The sequence below is a fragment of the Glycine max genome, chromosome 11 (genome assembly GCF_000004515.6).
Source record: "Glycine max cultivar Williams 82 chromosome 11, Glycine_max_v4.0, whole genome shotgun sequence".
In the NCBI taxonomy this organism is placed as follows: domain Eukaryota; kingdom Viridiplantae; phylum Streptophyta; class Magnoliopsida; order Fabales; family Fabaceae; genus Glycine; species Glycine max.
In genome coordinates, this window is record NC_038247.2 from 38,303,487 (window position 1) to 38,322,355 (window position 18,869).

Below are 18,869 nucleotides of genomic sequence, written 5' to 3' on the forward strand. Positions count from 1 at the left end.
ATTTTGTATAGATGAAACTCTCAAGAGTCACCATTAGCATTACCAACAAGATATAGAACATCTATTAAACAAAGGTTTTATACTTCCGTTGAACGTACACAAAATGGTGCTATCTGCTATGATTCCTATCCAAACCCGTTAGCGTTGTGACCCGACCCGATCACAGACCAAACTCATCTCGTTCTCTTCTCTTGCACTCTCGCGCAGATACATATATATCTTCCCAAATCCCTCGCCGTTTTTTCTCTTCAAATCTCCGAATCTCCCAAAGCACGTGATTCACTTCAAGTAATTAATTCATAGGTATGATTATTATTATTTCCAATCTCTCATATTTTTGCTGAATTCACTGCTTCACACTCTTTCAGCACGCGTCAATTTGATGAATCTGCTTCGCTTTGTTTGCTCTAATTGAGTTGTTTAATGGAATCACTGTAACAACTTCCTTGCAGATTCTGATCGTCGCTGAGCTCTAGTTTTCAAAACACTCGATTTTTCTATAGAGAGAGGAGTTTGCTCTCTTACCATGCTTTGGACGCTGCTGGAGCATGGTTAATGATATCCACCTTTCAATGTTAGCCACCTCTGTCTCGTTTCTACTACTTCATGATTGTGTCAATGCTTTAATTTAATGCCCGTCTGTTTCTACATGATTTATGCGTCGGGGTTAAGGTCTCCAAGCTACATTAAGTGCTGTAAAATCGTTTATTTGTTTTGCTACTTAGTTTTATGGATGCGTAGGGGGTACAGTACAGGGTATGGCAATTCCCCCCTTCAAAAATTTAGGGTATGTATACAACAGGATAGCATATAGAAGTATCAAAACAGAAACAATAAAGGTATTAAGTGCATGTCTGGTTTGAAGTTGAAAATGTTGTGCATGCGTTCCAATACAAATTCAATGGATAAAAGCAAAATGAAAGCAAAGCCAAGGGTCCTGATCCGTTGGCAAAAGTACTTTTGCGGTTTTGCCTCAAAACGTAATTTTGTACCCGAAACCCAAACATGCACTAAATCATTGGAAATGTTTAAAGAAGGCACACGTTTTGAAGGAGTGAAGTAGTAGCAAACCAAACCACTCAGTGACAAGACTTAGGGCCTGTTTGGGTAAGTGTATCTAGAAGGACTTCTAGTAAAAGAAAATAAGTAAAAATGGGATGAGCTTCTTCATAAGCTCAAATTAACTTATGCACAAGCTAATTTGTAGTATTTTACATGGACTGACTTGTACTTGAGAAATAAGTAAATATTTGGTATGTACCTATTAGTAACCCTTAAGTACTAGTATTTGGTTCCATTCCTGGTTAGGCAACCATTTAATAGGACCCATGTATCGTAGGTTTACCACTTTGATAGGAAAATCGGTTATTTCTACTGTTTGTTCCTTTAGTGGCATGTATCATAGGTTTACTACTTTGATAAGTCTGTGGGATCCTCATTAATTTGAAGAGCATGGTGTGCCTTAAGTGTGCTACTTTGCCCAAAGATTTATAATTCATGCAATTCTGGCTGCTGATCTATTATTTTTGTATGGAATTCAATGTATGCTAGATTTTCTTGCTCCCAACCATAATAGGAACAGCTACAACAGATTTATTTTTTGGTAAGGCAGAGGTTGATGTTCCACAATGTCTTCCCTTCAACTGTTGCAACTAACTCGGCGTGGCCAGAGTTTTCTGGCTTCAAGGAGGTATTGATCTGTATATGTCTTTTCTGGTGATTCTTAATTTCACATCTAGCATTGCATTTGACTTACCATTTGACTAAAATTGTTTGCTTGTTGACCTAAATATCAAGTTTATAATTTTTTCAGCTATTCTGTTCATTATTCCTTGGTCAGTTTTGAAGAATACACTGTTCACATCTGGTTGGATCCCCCCCCACCCCCAATTCTCATTATCCAAAATGGAATATATAATGCTGAAAAACACAATACCTGTTAGGGAATTTTGGCGGTACCCAACACTGATGTATGTTTCATATATATATATATATATATAAAGAGATCGAATGAGATAATGCTTATGCTATTTCAATTTGGCAGTACCCAACACCCTGATGTATGTTTCATATATATACATATAAGAAATTGAATGAGATAATGCTTATACTATTTCAAAATGTCCATGCTGTAATCTTGAGACTTCTCAAGCTACTGTAGTTTAAACTCTTAGAATCTGGTAATATGTAATCTAACAATAATAAAGGCAATATACCATTTTGGTTTCAATTTTTTTTTGCCTGTTCTACTCCTTTGACAGCATATTATAACTGGTTTTATTTTACTTTTTCATTTTTTTATTTAATTTTTTTTTCTTTTAACTTCTCATTTGTTAAAACTGATTGTTGTAACTAATAAATGTGGTTTCTATTTTCTATTCCTCTTCCTCTTTTTTTTCCAATATTTCTATATGATATCTTTATATTTGCCCCAAAAAAAAATTCACATAAACTTCTTATGATAACTCTTCCTCTCTCCGTACCATTAGAAGTTGGACCCTGAAAACTTGCATTCATCAGGTATGATTTGCAATGTGAAACCTAAACTTTAGGAAACTTAGTTAGATGAGATGAGTTCAGGAAGGAGACTAGAGTTATCTTGGCAGAAGCATTGATACAAAATTTCATATTTGGTCCTGAATTTCTTTCTCAATGATTCCCCCTTTTTAATGACAATGTATGTTATGCTGTGTTGATTAACATTACCATTATACATATATCTGGGAAGTGCTTTTTCTGCTTTGATCATAGCCCTGTTTCCATGTATTAGCAATAGTATCCTTTTACTCATTGTACACCATACTTTGGTTGTTGACTGGTACTACTAAAATCTTTAGGCTGTTTAACTAATTTGCACGTATACTGTAGTATTGTTGATGCTTTCTACATGGGATTGATGACAGGAGAACTTTATTACTTGCATCTGGTATCTTAATCGCTGGTGGAACTGCTGCATATGTGCAATCAAGGTTTAGAGTTAATAAACATGATTTATTTGGCCATTGCAATGGGCACAACAATGATAAAGAAGTCACAGAGGAGGAGGTTGTGAAGGGTGTTAGTGCTCCAAAAAAAAAGCAAAAGAAAGGGTTGAAGTCACTCCAAGTTCTTGCTGCAATTCTACTATCTGGAATGGGCAAATTTGGTGCAAGGGATCTTCTTGGTTTAGTTGTGATAGCGGTAAGTCTGTTTTGTTGTGGATGATTATGCTTCATGCATGTCTTCACTTTTTCGAAATGACCTGTAAGTTAATATATTCTACTTCTACTATTCATCTTGGTTTTTAACTCCATCTATTATCTTTAAAATTATCGAATCTAGTCCTGAGTTAGTGCCCACCACATGTAAATATACTCACTATTCAGATGAAAGACATCAATAAAAATCAAATAGTTTGTTGACTTATTTTTGGGGCCAAATGTGAAGTTTGCTATTATGCACACCTTGAATGGGCAGATATGATTCAGATTCTCCTGCTGCAAGCCTGCAACTCAACTCGGGAGTAACAGGGACTCTTATGTGTTGTGTGTAAATTAGATACGTGGAGTGGACTGTTTCATAAAAGTGTTAAGTTTAGAGTGGAAAATAAAAAAAAAAAAAATTATTTGCATATTGAAGGAAGATAGTACAGAATGGAAAGAGTTATAATTTTTGAAATATCAAAATAGCCCTCATTAAGTGAAGATAAAGAAATTGAGGGGAAAAATAAATATGTAACATTTTTATTTGTATGTCAAAGCCATGAAGGATTGGTCTGTTTTGTATACAAAAAAGATATGAATATCAAAATCCGTAAGACCAAGAAATATATTGGTCGAAAACCCTCTCTTCCTTGAAATAAATAACATAAATGGCTTTTCAATTTTCATGTATTTGCAGGTGCTGCGAACTGCTTTGAGCAACAGGCTAGCTAAAGTGCAAGGCTTCCTATTTCGTGCTGCTTTTCTTCGACGTGTACCATTGTTTCTTCGGCTAATTTCAGAAAATATTCTTTTGTGCTTCCTTTTGTCAACCATTCATTCTACGTCAAAGTATATAACAGGGACTTTGAGTTTACACTTCAGAAAAATATTGACAAAGCTTATCCATTCCCACTATTTTGAGGTATAACTTGTTAAATTGCATGTCATTTGTCTATTTAGATTGTCTGCGTTGAACTGTTGATCATTTTATATGTTCCTTGTTCCTACTGTCTTTAAGTATTTAGTTGTCAACTTTTATACTTCTGGATGCTTATGGCTTATCTGCATCTTCTTTCATTATGTGGAAGTTACTTGAGAAAGTTTTTTGACAAACTGTTTGCTTCTCAAAGTAGAAAAACTAGCCAGTATCCAGTAGATTCTTTAAATTCCAAATATACAATGCCCTCTCTCATACGAGAAAAGCCAAAAGACTGTATAATAACCCTATGTAGTTCTTGCAATGGCTTAATGTATATATCTTTCATTTTGCTTTCAGAACATGGTGTATTACAAAATATCGCATGTAGATGGTCGGATAACTAACCCAGAGCAAAGAATTGCCAGTGATGTGCCAAGGTTCTGTTCGGAGTTGAGTGAAATTGTACAGGATGATCTAACAGCTGTTACTGATGGACTTTTATACACTTGGCGGTTGTGTTCGTATGCTAGCCCAAAATATGTCGTCTGGATATTGGTATCTGTGTAATTGAACTGTACTGTTTTATAAATTTCTGATTAGCAGCTTATGTTTGTAACTTTTTGAGTTTTTGCTGATGTCTGGAAGTTGTTAGAACTTAGATCTGGTGTTAGAATCAGTGCTTATCTTCTCAATCTACTGTTATGGCCTTTTCAGGTATATGTACTTGGAGCTGGTGCTGCAATCAGAAACTTTTCTCCTTCATTTGGAAAGCTTATGTCCAAAGAGCAGCAATTGGAAGGAGAGTATCGACAGCTTCACGCACGATTAAGGACTCACTCAGAAAGCATAGCATTCTATGGTGGAGAGAGGAAAGAAGAAACTCATATTCAACAGAAGTTTAAAACCTTGGTTAGGCACATGTATAGTGTGCTACATGACCATTGGTGGTTTGGCATGATTCAGGACTTATTATTGAAGTACCTTGGTGCTACTGTTGCTGTTATTTTGATTATTGAACCTTTCTTTTCTGGTCATCTAAGGCCTGATAGTTCAACTTTAGGGCGTGCAGATATGTTAAGCAATCTTAGATATCATACTAGTGTCATAATTTCCTTATTTCAGTCTCTAGGAACTCTTTCTATCAGTGCAAGACGGCTCAATCGTCTCAGGTCTGTTAGATCTTTCATTTTTTCCATTTTTAGAAATTGATATTAGAGGCTTCTATTGCACATTTGCACCTTATATGCAAATCCTTTGTAAGATTCATTTTGTCTGCCTACATGTTCTGACCTATCTGTATGATTTTAGTGGGTATGCTGATCGCATTTATGAATTAATGGCTGTATCAAGGGAGCTAAGCTTGGTGAATGAGAAATCTTCCCTGCAAAGAAATGCAAGTAGAAATTGCATACGTGAAGCTAACTACATTGAATTTGATGGTGTCAAGGTAAGTCAAGTCTGCTCAACTATCTATCAACCTTGACTTCACATTGTGTTTTTCATGTTTTATTAGTGACGGTGCACCCAAATTCAGGTTGTAACACCCACTGGTAATGTCTTGGTGGATGATCTGACTCTTAGGGTTGAATCAGGATCTAATCTTTTGATTACAGGTAGCTATCTGAGCTCTTTTCAGAATTCAGTGGCCTTTCTTTCTATTTTTATTTATTATTCATTGGGCTTGAGTCAGCATTGAAAGTTGATGTTATTTATTATCTATTTCTTTGTTGTAAGAGTCATTCTTAAACTGATTTGTGATGGTTTATTGTTTGACATGTTATTGATGCTTCTTTTGCTGAAGGTCCAAATGGCAGTGGAAAAAGCTCCCTTTTCCGGGTTCTAGGTGGTCTTTGGCCATTGATATCTGGACATATTGTGAAACCTGGAATTGGCTCTGATCTTAATAATGAGATTTTCTATGTGCCGCAAAGGCCATACACTGCTGTAGGAACACTTCGAGATCAGTTGATTTATCCTCTTACTGAAGATCAAGAGATTGAACCACTCACAGATCGTGGGATGGTGGAGCTGCTAAAAAATGTAAAGTTCTCATCTAATCCCATGTGTTTTTTAATTTCACACAAATATGTAGCAGCTTATTGATAATTTTGTTGATGTTATTGAACATGGATGTATATGTATCCAAGGTTGACCTTGAATACCTGTTGGACCGTTACCCGCCTGAAAGGGAGGTAAACTGGGGTGATGAACTGTCATTGGGTGAGCAACAGAGATTAGGCATGGCAAGACTTTTCTATCATAAGCCTAAATTTGCAATTCTAGATGAGTGCACAAGTGCTGTCACTACTGATATGGAAGAACGATTTTGCGCTAAAGTTAGGGCCATGGGAACATCATGCATTACCATATCACATCGTCCAGCATTGGTTGCTTTCCATGATGTGGTTTTATCCTTAGATGGTGAAGGAGGATGGAGTGTTCATTATAAAAGGTTGGAAATTTACTGTGCTGTTTAACATTGTTTTACTTTGGAGTTATGTTATTGTTTGAGATTAAGATTTAAACTCCAGGGAGGGCTCTTCTACTGAAGTGGGGATTGATACGATGAAGGCATCAGAAACAAAACGACAGAGTGATGCAAAGGCAGTTCAACGTGCATTTTCCATGAGCAAAAAGGTTTATATATATTCTGATTTGGTTCTGTTGCCTTCATTGTTCTTTATTTTACATTGAGTTTGACAATTTTCTCAACTTTGCTCCTAGGATTCTGCATTTTCAAATCCAAAGGCACAGTCATATTTTGCGGAGGTGATATCATCATCTCCATCTATGAATCATACAATTCCACCATCTGTTGTTCCCCAACTCCATTGTAATACAAGGGTATTGCCATTGAGAGTAGCTGCCATGTGCAAAGTATTGGTGAGTACCTTCTGTAAATATGCTCTCTTAAGGCCTTTACTTGTGTGTGTGTAGTAGTGGTAGTAGTAGTGTACTGTATATTTGCTCAACTACAGTCAAGTGATTAATTCTAAATGCTTTGAGTTTATATATGAAAGTTTTAAGTATTGCTTTTTTGCTGTGGTAATTATAACCCCTAATATTTGTACAGACATTTCTTAAATCAAACAAACATAAGAATTATAATTCTAAACCAACATAAGAATTAGAGGAAGCAATGGGGGAGGTTGCTGATTACATAAAGGTTTGAGTAAAAAAAAAAAGGATCAGTAATAGTGGTGACCATGGTAGTGATGGTAGCGGTAGCAGTCAATTGAATGGTGATTGGGCTGGTGACAACAATGCCGGTGATGATGGTGGTAAGTAGTGACTGCAGCGGCAGTGGTGGTGGTGGTAGTGAAGGTGGCATTTAGTGGTTTGGTAGCAGTGGTCGGTAGAGGTGGTAATGGCGGCTGTGATGGCAGAGAGAGACCAAAACAAGGAAAACATTTATGTGATGTGGGGGTGATTAGGGATTGCTATTTAGAGGGTAGGGGTTAGGAACTGAGACAAGTTAATTTTAGTTGTATTGTAATTCCATGGAATTGGACTTTGGAATTATGATTCCAACTCTAAAAACGTTATAATTAAAATTCCAAGATCCAATTACCTACCAAATTCCTTGAACCAAACAAACACTAATTGTCTCTTTTTTTTTTAAAGCTTTCTCATGAAGTCATGAGAGGCTTTACACTTTAGAGGGCTTTGGTTGCTAGGCCCCAACTAAGGGGGTTTAGCCTCTCATAGTCATAAGAGACTTTACACTTTAGAGGCTAATAGAAGAAAGTGATAGATGACAAGTAACAAGCCAAAAAGGGAGAATGACTAAGAAAGAGGATTTCCCCTAAGGGAGAGGCTCAGGCTTTGGATTCATGCACCGGAGGACTCTGAGACTCGGTGCGTCTTTTCCTTCAGCTTCCTACTTCTTTTATAGGCTTAAGGTAGCTTACTTTTCACGCTGACTTCGCTCTGAGCGTGTAGAGGCGCACTCAGCATGCACTGGGCTTCTCTTCGTGGGCCTTCTCGTGTTGAGCCGAACCTGTGTGCTGAGCGAGTGCACGCGTTGAGCGAGACATCGCGCTAAGCCTGGAACTGCCCGCTAAGCGAGTGTTGCGCGTTGGGCCTGAATTGTGCGTTGAGCGAGCTATCCAATTCTTATCTTCTTTTTCTTCACAATTTTTAGTCAAATTCCCTCTAAAACACTTCAATTCTTCTTCTTTTGACTTCTGCTGATTAAAAATATTAATTTTTTCATTATTTCATTAAAAATAATAATAATAAAATAAAGAAATTATACCCACTTATTAATCCAAATTGACTAGCAAATTAGCTTATATTTCGCAGTTATCAAATAGTTATAGAGAGGAAGCGATGGAGTCTGTTATATAGGCAGTAAAGGAATATTGTAGGGCATGTTACGCAAATTGAATATTAAGCCCTTAGGTGAAGACCCGTGAATAATTTATATCATCTTTCCTTTTAAGCATGTCTTTAAGTGATGCATTTGAAATCACACAACTCTAATTGGATGAAATGAATGCATATACATGGCTGTTTGTGCATTATCTCCTTGACAACTTACTATGACCCAAACTTCGAGTGATCTACAATATATTTCAGGCTCATTTTTCTTATGGGGAATGCTTCCTTTCAGGTACCCACTGTACTTGATAAACAAGGTGCACAACTGCTTGCTGTCGCTTTTCTTGTCGTTTCAAGAACATGGGTCTCAGATCGTATTGCATCACTAAATGGTATTTTCTCATCTTTTGACTATTCATTTATTCTGTGAATCCATGATAGATGAAAATTTATGCTCTCAGGTACCACTGTGAAGTTTGTTTTGGAGCAGGATAAAGCTTCCTTTATTCGGTTAATTGGTTTAAGTGTTCTTCAAAGTGTTGCATCTTCTTTCATTGCTCCTTCTATAAGGTATAGTACAAATCCATCCAGGACCTTGATTTCTTCGATTTTTCACCACTGACTGGTTTACATGCGGTTGCATGTGAATTTTTTTATCATGTATTTATATCTCAAAGATGTTTATATCATTGTTTAAAGCATTGAAACGGGGTTGGGGGTGTCAAACTTGCTGGCCTTTCAAATAGCAAACTTGAGTAAATTATGTCCTGTTCTTCAGGCACTTGACAGCCAGGCTGGCTCTGGGGTGGCGGGTTCGTTTGACACAACATCTACTAAAAAACTACTTAAGAAACAATGCATTCTACAAGGTAATTGAATATGAATTGTTCGCTAATTCTTTTCCTTCCCTAATTTTTTCAACATTGTAAGCCTGTTCTGTATTTTTGTTTCAATGTTTAGTTATTTGATAAATCATGATTGACTACATTATTTTGAACTATTTTACATTGAACTTTTTCTTGAAATAATTTTTTTTTTCAGTTAATTATAGGTATGATCATTTTCCCCATCAAATTTAACTCAGTTTTCAACTTGGTTCCTTGACTGTTTCAGTAGTATTCCACATCCCTATAAGCTGTAACTATTAAATTTATATCAATACTTTCTTCTCCCACAGTAGATGGTAATATTCAAGGAAAAGTTTGATGCTCTAATGTTAGTAATATGTTATGCTTTGCATGAATTCTGATAATTACACCAAGGGGCAATTGGGTATGTGAAATCTGAAATTTCCATCATGAGCCATGGGAATGACAATCACTGGAAACTGGAAAGCAGGGATTTTTTGTTTTTGTCTTAGGAATATAAATTAGTCTTCATGGGAATTGATGACTGTTGCTTTTGGTTATACATTAACTTGCTGAGGAATTTGTTACTCTCCAAAACTACCCTCGAGTGAAAGATCTTCATAATTTGTTATATTTATATTTTTACTATGTCATCCTTGTCACACACACAAATAATAAAAATAAAATTTAAATTTAATATTTTAAATGGAGTGAAATGCCAAACTTCACTAAAAGTAAGAAACTACAGACCTCAAATAAGGCCATATGAAGGAGATGGATGATTTTAAAGGAAATGCTATTATCATTTACATTTTACTAGAGAAATACAGAGTACAGTTGCTTTGGGGTTCTTTTAGAGGCAAGAGCATGCATGGGACATTGATGCCATTGGCAGTGGGGGTGTGGTAGGGTAGGTAGATCTTAGTGAGGAGAGGGTGAAATATTAATTTTATATTCTATTTTACTCTGTTCCTATGAGAATATTAGATGCTCATCCCCTTAGGCAGGAATCTTATTCTAACAAACTGGGAAAACTACCTTACCCAGTATTAATTTTTTTTTTTGGCTTAAATTACATTTTAGTCCTTGTAATGTTCATCCTTTTCGGTTTTAGTCCCTAAAAAAATTTCTTAATAGAATTTTTTTGCTTTTGGTTATCGTTTGACTTTAGTCCCTATAATATTTGGTCCATGTTGAATGAGTCCCTCTATTATGTTTGATTATATTGATTTTAGTCCTTAAAATTTGGATATAATCAACATATTACAAGGACCAAAATCAATTCAAGAATCCTAAAAGCTGCCACATAAAAAAATAGTCCCTGCGCATTAGTTTGAGATTAACATTGAGTCATTGACTAGGTTTAACTTTTAGGGATAAAAAATATGACTTATTCTGTCATTTGGCTCTGAAACTCTTCAGGCTGAGATTAACATTGAGTCATTGACTAGGTTTAACTTTTAGGGATAAAAAATACTTATTCTGTCATTTGGCTCTGAAACTCTTCAGGCAGATGTCTCTGACTTGGTTTCAAATGCATATTTTTTTGTAGGTCTTTCACATGGCAAACAAAAATATTGACGCAGATCAGAGGATAACTCACGACTTGGAGAAGTTAACAGCAGACTTGTCTGGATTGGTCACCGGAATGGTAAAGCCATCTGTGGATATTTTGTGGTGAGTACCTCATAATTGAGCTGTTATATTTTACAACTTGTGTGTATTTTACTAGCACTTGGACATGTTTGATGCTTGTTCTTTCCTTCTATTGATTTTGCTAACTGTTGTTTATGTCAAGGTTCACATGGAGAATGAAACTATTAACAGGTCAGAGGGGGGTTGCCATACTCTATGCTTACATGTTACTTGGTCTGGGATTTTTAAGAACTGTTACTCCTGATTTTGGCAATTTGATAAGCCAAGAACAACAACTTGAAGGAACCTTTAGGTAAATCCATTATAGTTTCCGCTGCCTCCATGTCACTAAACAAATAGTGCTGTTGTAATGGTTCTGACCTTTTCAACTTTATGCTTCTGCTAGGTTCATGCATGAAAGACTCTGTACTCATGCTGAATCAGTTGCTTTCTTTGGAGGTGGAGCTCGAGAAAAAGCTGTGAGCATCCCATCTAAACAATATTTAATATCTTTTCTTTAAGGGTGTTTTTATTTTAGAAGGTGCAAACTTTAGAATGAAAATCACTTCACACTTGCTTGGTACAATCAAAACGTGAAATGATTGACACTTTGACAGTATAGGGCAACTTATTTGCACTTTACCCCTTAAATTTTGTATATACCATAACATGGCTCTACCAGGCAATGATGAGTCAAAACCAAAATCATTCCATTCCACCGTGTTTTCACTCTCTTAACTCTTCATCTTTTCATTTACTACTTCCTTGAACAAGCTAACCCTAAATGCCCAACTTTTGCATGAGTTTGTGTTTTAAAGTTTTATTTGATGTACATGATTATGTTCCGGGTTTAAAAGGAAAATATGCCTCGTTTTTTTTTCCTTACTGTTTTGCATTGAATATTACAGGCTGTAGATTTTACTATCTTAACTTCTTGCAGATGGTTGAATCAAGATTCAGAGAGCTTCTCTCCCACTCTAAATACCTTTTAAAAAAGAAATGGCTGTTTGGTATACTGGATGATTTTATCACAAAGCAACTCCCTCATAATGTGACTTGGTTGCTGAGCTTATTATATGCTATGGAACATAAGGGAGACCGTGCTTCGATAAGTACTCAGGGTAGAATTGTTGGACTGTTCTCAGTTACTCTCTTTATCACCCTCTTGCCCCCCACTGACATACGTTGTACTACTATCTTACAGGTGAGCTGGCACATGCATTGAGGTTCTTAGCATCTGTTGTTTCTCAAAGCTTTTTAGCTTTTGGAGATATTCTAGAATTGCACAGAAAGTTTGTAGAACTTTCTGGTGGTATTAATCGGATTTTTGAGCTTGAAGAACTTCTGGATGCATCACAGTCTGGTACTTCATTATTAGTTTAGCAAGTATCAAAAAATATCTTGCTATTTCTACATCAATAATTCTTAATAATAGTCCGTCAGTCAGTCACCATGTATTAACCATATCCTCAATGATACAGGGGACTCCATCAATAGTAGTATTACATCTCCAATATGGGATTATCATGGTAAAGATGCTATTTCCTTTTGTATGGTTGATATTGTAACCCCTACCCAGAAGATGTTGGCCAGGGAGTTGACATGTGACATTGAGTTTGGTAAAAGCCTGCTTGTTACTGGTTCGTATAGTTGTTAGTTTATTATTATACTTTATTTTTTAGAAGAGGGAATTTTCTTGTGATTAGAATTTAAATCTCTTGTGTCATATTTCGAAAGGTCCAAATGGAAGTGGAAAAAGTTCCATTTTCAGAGTTCTTAGAGGACTTTGGCCAATTGCAAGTGGAAGACTCTCTAGACCATCTGAGGATGTGGATCTAGAGGCTGGATCAGGTTGTGGCATCTTCTATGTTCCTCAGCGGCCTTACACATGCTTGGGAACATTGCGGGATCAAATTATATACCCATTGTCCCGTGAAGAAGCACAGTTTCAAGCATTGAAGATGCATGGAAAAGGTATCTGGGTACATAAGATGATGCTACTTGACTATGCACTAACAACAGCTGTTCGTTTGACTAAACTAATGTTTAAAATGATGCTACCTGCTTTGCTTCTGATTGATCACTACTAACTGAGAAAATAACTTCACTTCTGAGCTGTCATACAGTTGTGATAATTCATGAAATAATTTGGATGTTAGTCATGTTGACAGCATTAAAATGTCTCCTTTCTTTAAATTTATTTTTGAAAAATTTCTCTGTTCAATTTCCTCTTGTGAAACAATAAGTTGTTCTTTTTAATCATTTTAATGGGTTCATTTTGTTTTCCCATTTAGTGCTGATCACTGTAATCTTGCTATTTCAGGTGAAAAACATCCTGACCTTAGAATAATGTTGGACACACACTTGCAAGTTATCCTAGAGAATGTTAGGTTGAATTATCTTCTAGAAAGAGACAATAATGGCTGGGATGCAAATCTAAACTGGGAAGACATTCTCTCTCTTGGAGAACAGCAGAGATTAGGCATGGTATGTAAATCTAATCTATATTATTTTTAAAATGAGTTTGTTAAATTTGTTTAATATATTAGGTAAAGGAAGACATTAGAATATGTTTATGATATTCTTCTATTTGGATTTTAACATTTACCTTATGTTCTTAAGGCACGCTTGTTCTTCCATAAGCCTAAATTTGGTATCCTGGACGAGTGTACCAAGTATGTTTGAATCTATGATTACGTATTATGCCTTTTTTTCTCTCACGTGGAATTGTTTGCTTTTTTTTTTTTTTTTGTTAACCTTGTTTTTACTGTCTTGAAAAAATTATTGATGGCAGTGCAACAAGCGTTGATGTGGAAGAACACCTATATGGGCTAGCGAACAAAATGGGGATCACAGTTGTTACTTCCTCACAAGTAAGAATCTATTAAAACTGAAAAAATTACAATTTCAACATGGTAAATATGGAGAAATAAGAGCAGTTCACTAGTTAGTTATTCTTTGTTTCACTACAATTGGGATTTGGTAAGCATTTTGAACTTGCGTCGTTTGGTAAGAGATTCCTTATGTGATTTTGTATGCAATACATTCCTTATCTGCACAAAACTATTTGATTTTTATATAGTTTTAGCTTAGCCATTTAACTTCTCCAAACTGAAAATGCATAATAACCATCCACATTCCATCAAACTAATTGCCTTTGCTCCTGTCCTCTCAGCGTCCTGCTCTAATACCATTTCATTCCATGGAATTGCATCTGATTGATGGTGAGGGTAATTGGGAACTTCGTTCGATCAAGCAATGACTTTGCAGGATTCTCATTGTTACTATTAGATGTTGCCCAAGTCTTGAACATACAGAATGATTGCAAGCAGATTTTAGGCTTGCCATGGTGGCCATTCCTTTATTTTTTTTTTTCTTTTTCTTTTTCATTTTGGGTTTACCGTATTCTCCAAGCTTCATTTTTTTGCTCCGTCGACTTGTGGGGGAAAACAAACAAAAACAGCACCGATAGCCAAAATGGTTGATAGTAAGATCACTGCAGTATATAATCAATTTATGTACACAGGGTTTTCGCTTCTATTATTAGTTAGTTAGATATTTATTCACATATTGTAACAATTGGATGTAATTATTAAATATTATTTTATCAATAAAACGGCATGAAACAGGAATAGTTCTTAGAGATATTTTGTTCCCTTCATAATTCTATGCATCTTTGTACGCCATTAATTTTTATGTTGTCTATTACTCCCGTGACAGCTGAAATGCTTTCGTGGGAAACTTTGACATATTAAACATAATCAATAATCTATTATTGGGAAATTCATTCAAATTACCGTGATTGTAAAATTTTGATGAAAGAACTCTGTAGTAGAACCTCAGGATTCTCTGTATTAGATCTTTTAATATGCAAAATTTGTATTTATACTTAAATTGTTAGTTGGTGGAAGTTATATTGATCAGCATTTGTAGAAATCTGATCATCCATAAGCACGATTACAGGATTATAATTTGATCTGATTATCCAAGGATTAGAAAGTGTCACTTTCTTACCAATGTGGGAATCACACTCTCTTCTTCGTCTCCTATAAGTCTTCTTAATTAACTATACTCTAATGGTTTGAGTTCATCCAATGTCACTAAAGTATTATTGGTAAATAAATAAGTTTGCATCTTGCAAGAATATAGTAAGATATGTGACAAATGAGTCCAATTGAAAAGTCATAATCACTTTACGGTTGAGATGAACGATTGCGCATCTGGAATATTTAACTGATTTTTTCGGCTTTTTTGTAACTTTTCAGGTTTTGTAACTACATTATATTTGACATATATGGACAACTAAACCAATCGCGATGCGAAGATAGTGCTTGCATACTCGTTGCAAGGGAAATATTACTGACAGCCAAAAGTTTACAACCTCTCCCCATTGCGATTGTATATATTTTTCTGTCATTAATTTAATAGCCAAATTGTTTGAAGTAAAAAAGGAAAAAGTGTGGCTGAAGTTTTTCCTAGTTGTCACTTGTCTGAATGGGCATAAGTATATTAATTGTATGGTCCCATGTTGAGAAATTTATTCTAGATTCAATTTGATTCTAGATTAAAGTAATTTTTGCATTGAGTAAAATTTTTATACTAAATTTACCATTAATTTACTTTTAAAATAAAAATTCACTTCACTTTAAGTTTAACTATAATCACTTTTATTATTTTATATAACTAGTTTCATTCAAAACCATTTGATAAACGCTCACCCAAAATCAACTTTAATGATTTGATGTACTGTTGCATAATTTCATCTTGTTACATGCAATCAGTTGGATGATGATCATGTTTATTGAGGTTCCATTTATGACGGTGGTTGATTTTATTCCGGAACTCAAAAATCATTCTTTCAGCCACCCTTTAGAACACTAACAATCTTTTTTATTCTGATCTTGTCCACTTTTGGGTTCCCCAGTGGAAGACTGCAACAGCAACTTGCCTGTTTGAATTGTAACCCAACATTATCGCAGTTTGAATTATAACCCAATACCATTGCAATTTGAATTATCTGAACTAGTGACCTGATTAGTGCCCGAAACTGCAATAGTGTTGGATTACAATTCAAACAGCTATTATCGCAGTTTTAATTGAAACGATCTACCTGAATTATAAAATATCTGTTTTCAAACTATATCCTGTTCCTGTTATCAGGTAGGTTGTTTCAATTCTATTTATAATATATATATGTGGCTTATATTAGTATAATATTGGAATTTGAAAACAGTTCAAATTTCAACTATATGAACCAGAATTTTATTTATTTTGTTTCAGGTTAGCCAAGAACATAGGACATATCGATCTGGTACTAAGGTCATCTTCGGCCAAACTCAAAGGCCTTCAATGATTCTAGATATCTCGGCAAATTATTTTATTATCAAGTCAAATAAATGTAAGTTGGAGCAATAATTTTATAATTTTGGAAAATCATGCTTTTAGGATCAGGCCTTTCTAGGAGACTATTCTAAAACAAGTATGTTATAAACAAGTTTCCTTGAGAATAAAAATTTCTTGAACAAATTAAGTAATATAATAAAAAAAATTAAATTATCATGATAAATATTGGTAATATAACTTAATAGAAAATTAAATAAATATTACTTCAAAAAATCCAGGAAACTATAAAATTTTACTTTTCATACACAGTGGATGTAAAAAAATTTACAATTTTCAGAATAAAAAATCATCTTAACTAATATTTTTAAAATAATTATTATAAAGTTAACAAATTAATCATATATGATAATACGTGTTTAAACGATAGTAAAAAAAATATTGCCAAACCATATAAATTAAATTAAAAATTAATCATTACCTTTTAATAATAATGGGATAGTACGAATTAAAAAATAATAATGAAATGAAATTCACGTTGTAATGAAACACCAGGAAACAGTATATTTTCGTACATTTTTCGACTAGTGGGGAAATTTTGTACTGTTTTATAGTTTTAGCTTGTTACATCTAGTCAATTGGATAAAGACCATGCTTATTAATTGATGTTCAATTTTTGACGACGGTTGAAGCCAGCAACTCAGCAAGCATTTTTTAAGTCTAACTTTAAGAACACACTAACAATGATTTTTATTCTAAACTTTTCCACCTTGGGTCCCTGTGGAAGACTGCAATTTGTACTGTTGAACTGTATCCCAATACCATTGCAACTGCATGGAAAGAGCCATATATATTCATATGGAGAATCTAGCCTTTCGAGATTCTGAAGGGACTTTGTTTAATAAAGTAAAATCTTCGGCAAAATCTCAAGTGCATGGTTTAAGATCTCAGTCGGCCTTATAATATTCCTAAATCCCAACTGAGACGTATTGGCCAGTCATTAACTATATAATAATATATCTAAAAGTGTTTAAGGATAAGAGCAGGATCTGGAAATCACTTCTAACTTTATTTTCCAATATATAAAATACACACATATGTACCCTATATATATATATATATATATATATATATATATATCATAAACCGGCCATGCCCAAAATACATTGTAAACAACTCAAACTCAAACAAGCCTCTCTTTCCTATTTTCTTAGCTTTAATTCCTTCTCTCTTTCTTGCTAAAACACCCAACTATAGAGAGTAGAGATACCCATATATACTCTTCATTAATTTCTTAATGGATCATTCACATAAACTTCCTTCCTTTAGTTGTGAACTTAGAATTATACAAGCCCAAAACGTTGAGTCCATAAAGACCACAAAAAACCTATTTACCAGGTTATATCTTCCAGCAGGAAACAACAAAAGAATTCAACTCAACACCAAAAAAGTTTCCTCCAATACCCAATGTGTTCCCTTTTGGAACGAGTCCTTCAACTTAGATTGTTCATGTCCCCAAGAATTCTTGGAAAGCCTTAAGAAGGAAAGCCTTGTGTTGGAGCTAAGGCAAAACAAGATTTTTAGGTCACATTTGGTGGGAAAGGGTGAGATTCCTTGGAAGGCAATTCTTGAATCACCAAAGATGGAATTCAAGGAATGGGTGAAGATGGATTTGGTGAGTGGAATTAGTGATTGTGAAGATATTATGTTCAAGGCACCACAAGTGCAAGTGGAGATTAAAATACAAGTGGAGAAGGAGAATAATAATAATAATAGGAGAAAGAGGTTGAACAATAAGTGGGACGAGTGTGGATGCAAACATGGTCATGGTCAACATGCATGGTGCAGTGCTGATGATTATGATATATATGCTTTGGGGGCAGTTTTGGAGGCTTTTTGATTTACACGAGAGCAAGCAATTGATGCACTAACATTAGCTCGTCAATTAATTCATTAATTATATGTTAATTTTGATTATATGATTTGAGTTGCTTAATTTGGTCTGTTTTCATTAAAAATATATTAGTTTGCGAGTCATGAGCATATATTGATTTTTTATTTATTTTTTGATGTTGTAATTGTATATGTGGTCTTGATGATTTCGTTTAATAATAGTAGAACTTTGTCACAATTAATGTTAAATATCCCTGCCGGCAAGTAGTTGTTGGGTGTTTTGTCTGTGTATGGGGAAGATTTTCCTAGCTACATAATATATTACCATTTACCAGTGATAAATATAAAATAAAAGGAAACTATTGCGAAAAATTGACAAGCAGGAACAGAGTTATACATTAAGGATATTTTAATCATCAAACATAAAAATAAAAAAAAATCCTGTTTCCCCAAATTAATTTCAAAATATACATGTCTTCATCTTTAATGAGAAACGTCTTTTTTTCTTCTTCTTATGGAAGACCATCATACTGGGAATGAGTAAGAATATGATTATTATTTTCCTAAAAAAAAAGGATATGACTATTATGAGTGACCATCATACATGCAATTGTAATGGTATATTTATAATTTAAACTTGAAACTAATAATTAAGTTAAAAAATTCTATAATAATTCATCCACATAATGAAGTGAACAAACTAATTACACGTATATATATAATAAGAAA

The 18,869-nt window shown here is 34.5% G+C and overlaps 2 protein-coding genes and 1 long non-coding RNA gene across 4 annotated transcripts; all 3 read left to right on the top strand.

The window, feature by feature from the left end:
* Positions 1 to 26: 26 nt before the first annotated feature.
* Positions 27 to 14,550, top strand: LOC100791623 (ABC transporter D family member 1). 2 transcript variants are annotated; one of them, XM_006591446.4, is made up of 27 exons: positions 27 to 303; positions 453 to 574; positions 1,552 to 1,690; positions 2,904 to 3,180; positions 3,880 to 4,104; positions 4,459 to 4,656; positions 4,816 to 5,270; positions 5,410 to 5,548; positions 5,636 to 5,714; positions 5,903 to 6,141; positions 6,249 to 6,553; positions 6,633 to 6,738; positions 6,826 to 6,984; positions 8,717 to 8,816; positions 8,886 to 8,994; positions 9,203 to 9,293; positions 10,825 to 10,949; positions 11,071 to 11,220; positions 11,314 to 11,386; positions 11,848 to 12,028; positions 12,112 to 12,270; positions 12,389 to 12,547; positions 12,645 to 12,881; positions 13,231 to 13,394; positions 13,530 to 13,582; positions 13,702 to 13,780; positions 14,083 to 14,550. In XM_006591446.4, exons 3-27 carry the CDS (start codon positions 1,629 to 1,631, stop codon positions 14,167 to 14,169), a joined length of 4,011 nt encoding a protein of 1,336 aa, XP_006591509.1. In that variant the 5' UTR covers positions 27 to 303; positions 453 to 574; positions 1,552 to 1,628; the 3' UTR covers positions 14,170 to 14,550. The 2 variants fall into 2 exon arrangements, with proteins under 2 accessions (XP_006591509.1, XP_006591510.1); XM_006591447.4 differs by having other exon boundaries at positions 1,613 to 1,690.
* An 889-nt stretch (positions 14,551 to 15,439) lies between these two features.
* On the top strand, positions 15,440 to 16,443 carry LOC121173089 (uncharacterized). The gene is made up of 2 exons (XR_005887238.1): positions 15,440 to 16,067; positions 16,188 to 16,443. It is a non-coding gene; the product is annotated as an uncharacterized lncRNA (long non-coding RNA).
* Positions 16,444 to 17,382: 939 nt separating this feature from the next.
* On the top strand, positions 17,383 to 18,375 carry LOC100791093 (uncharacterized). The gene has a single exon (XM_003538575.5). The coding sequence runs from the start codon at positions 17,545 to 17,547 to the stop codon at positions 18,145 to 18,147; it is 603 nt and encodes a 200-aa protein (XP_003538623.1). The 5' UTR covers positions 17,383 to 17,544; the 3' UTR covers positions 18,148 to 18,375.
* The last annotated feature ends 494 nt before the right edge of the window (positions 18,376 to 18,869 follow it).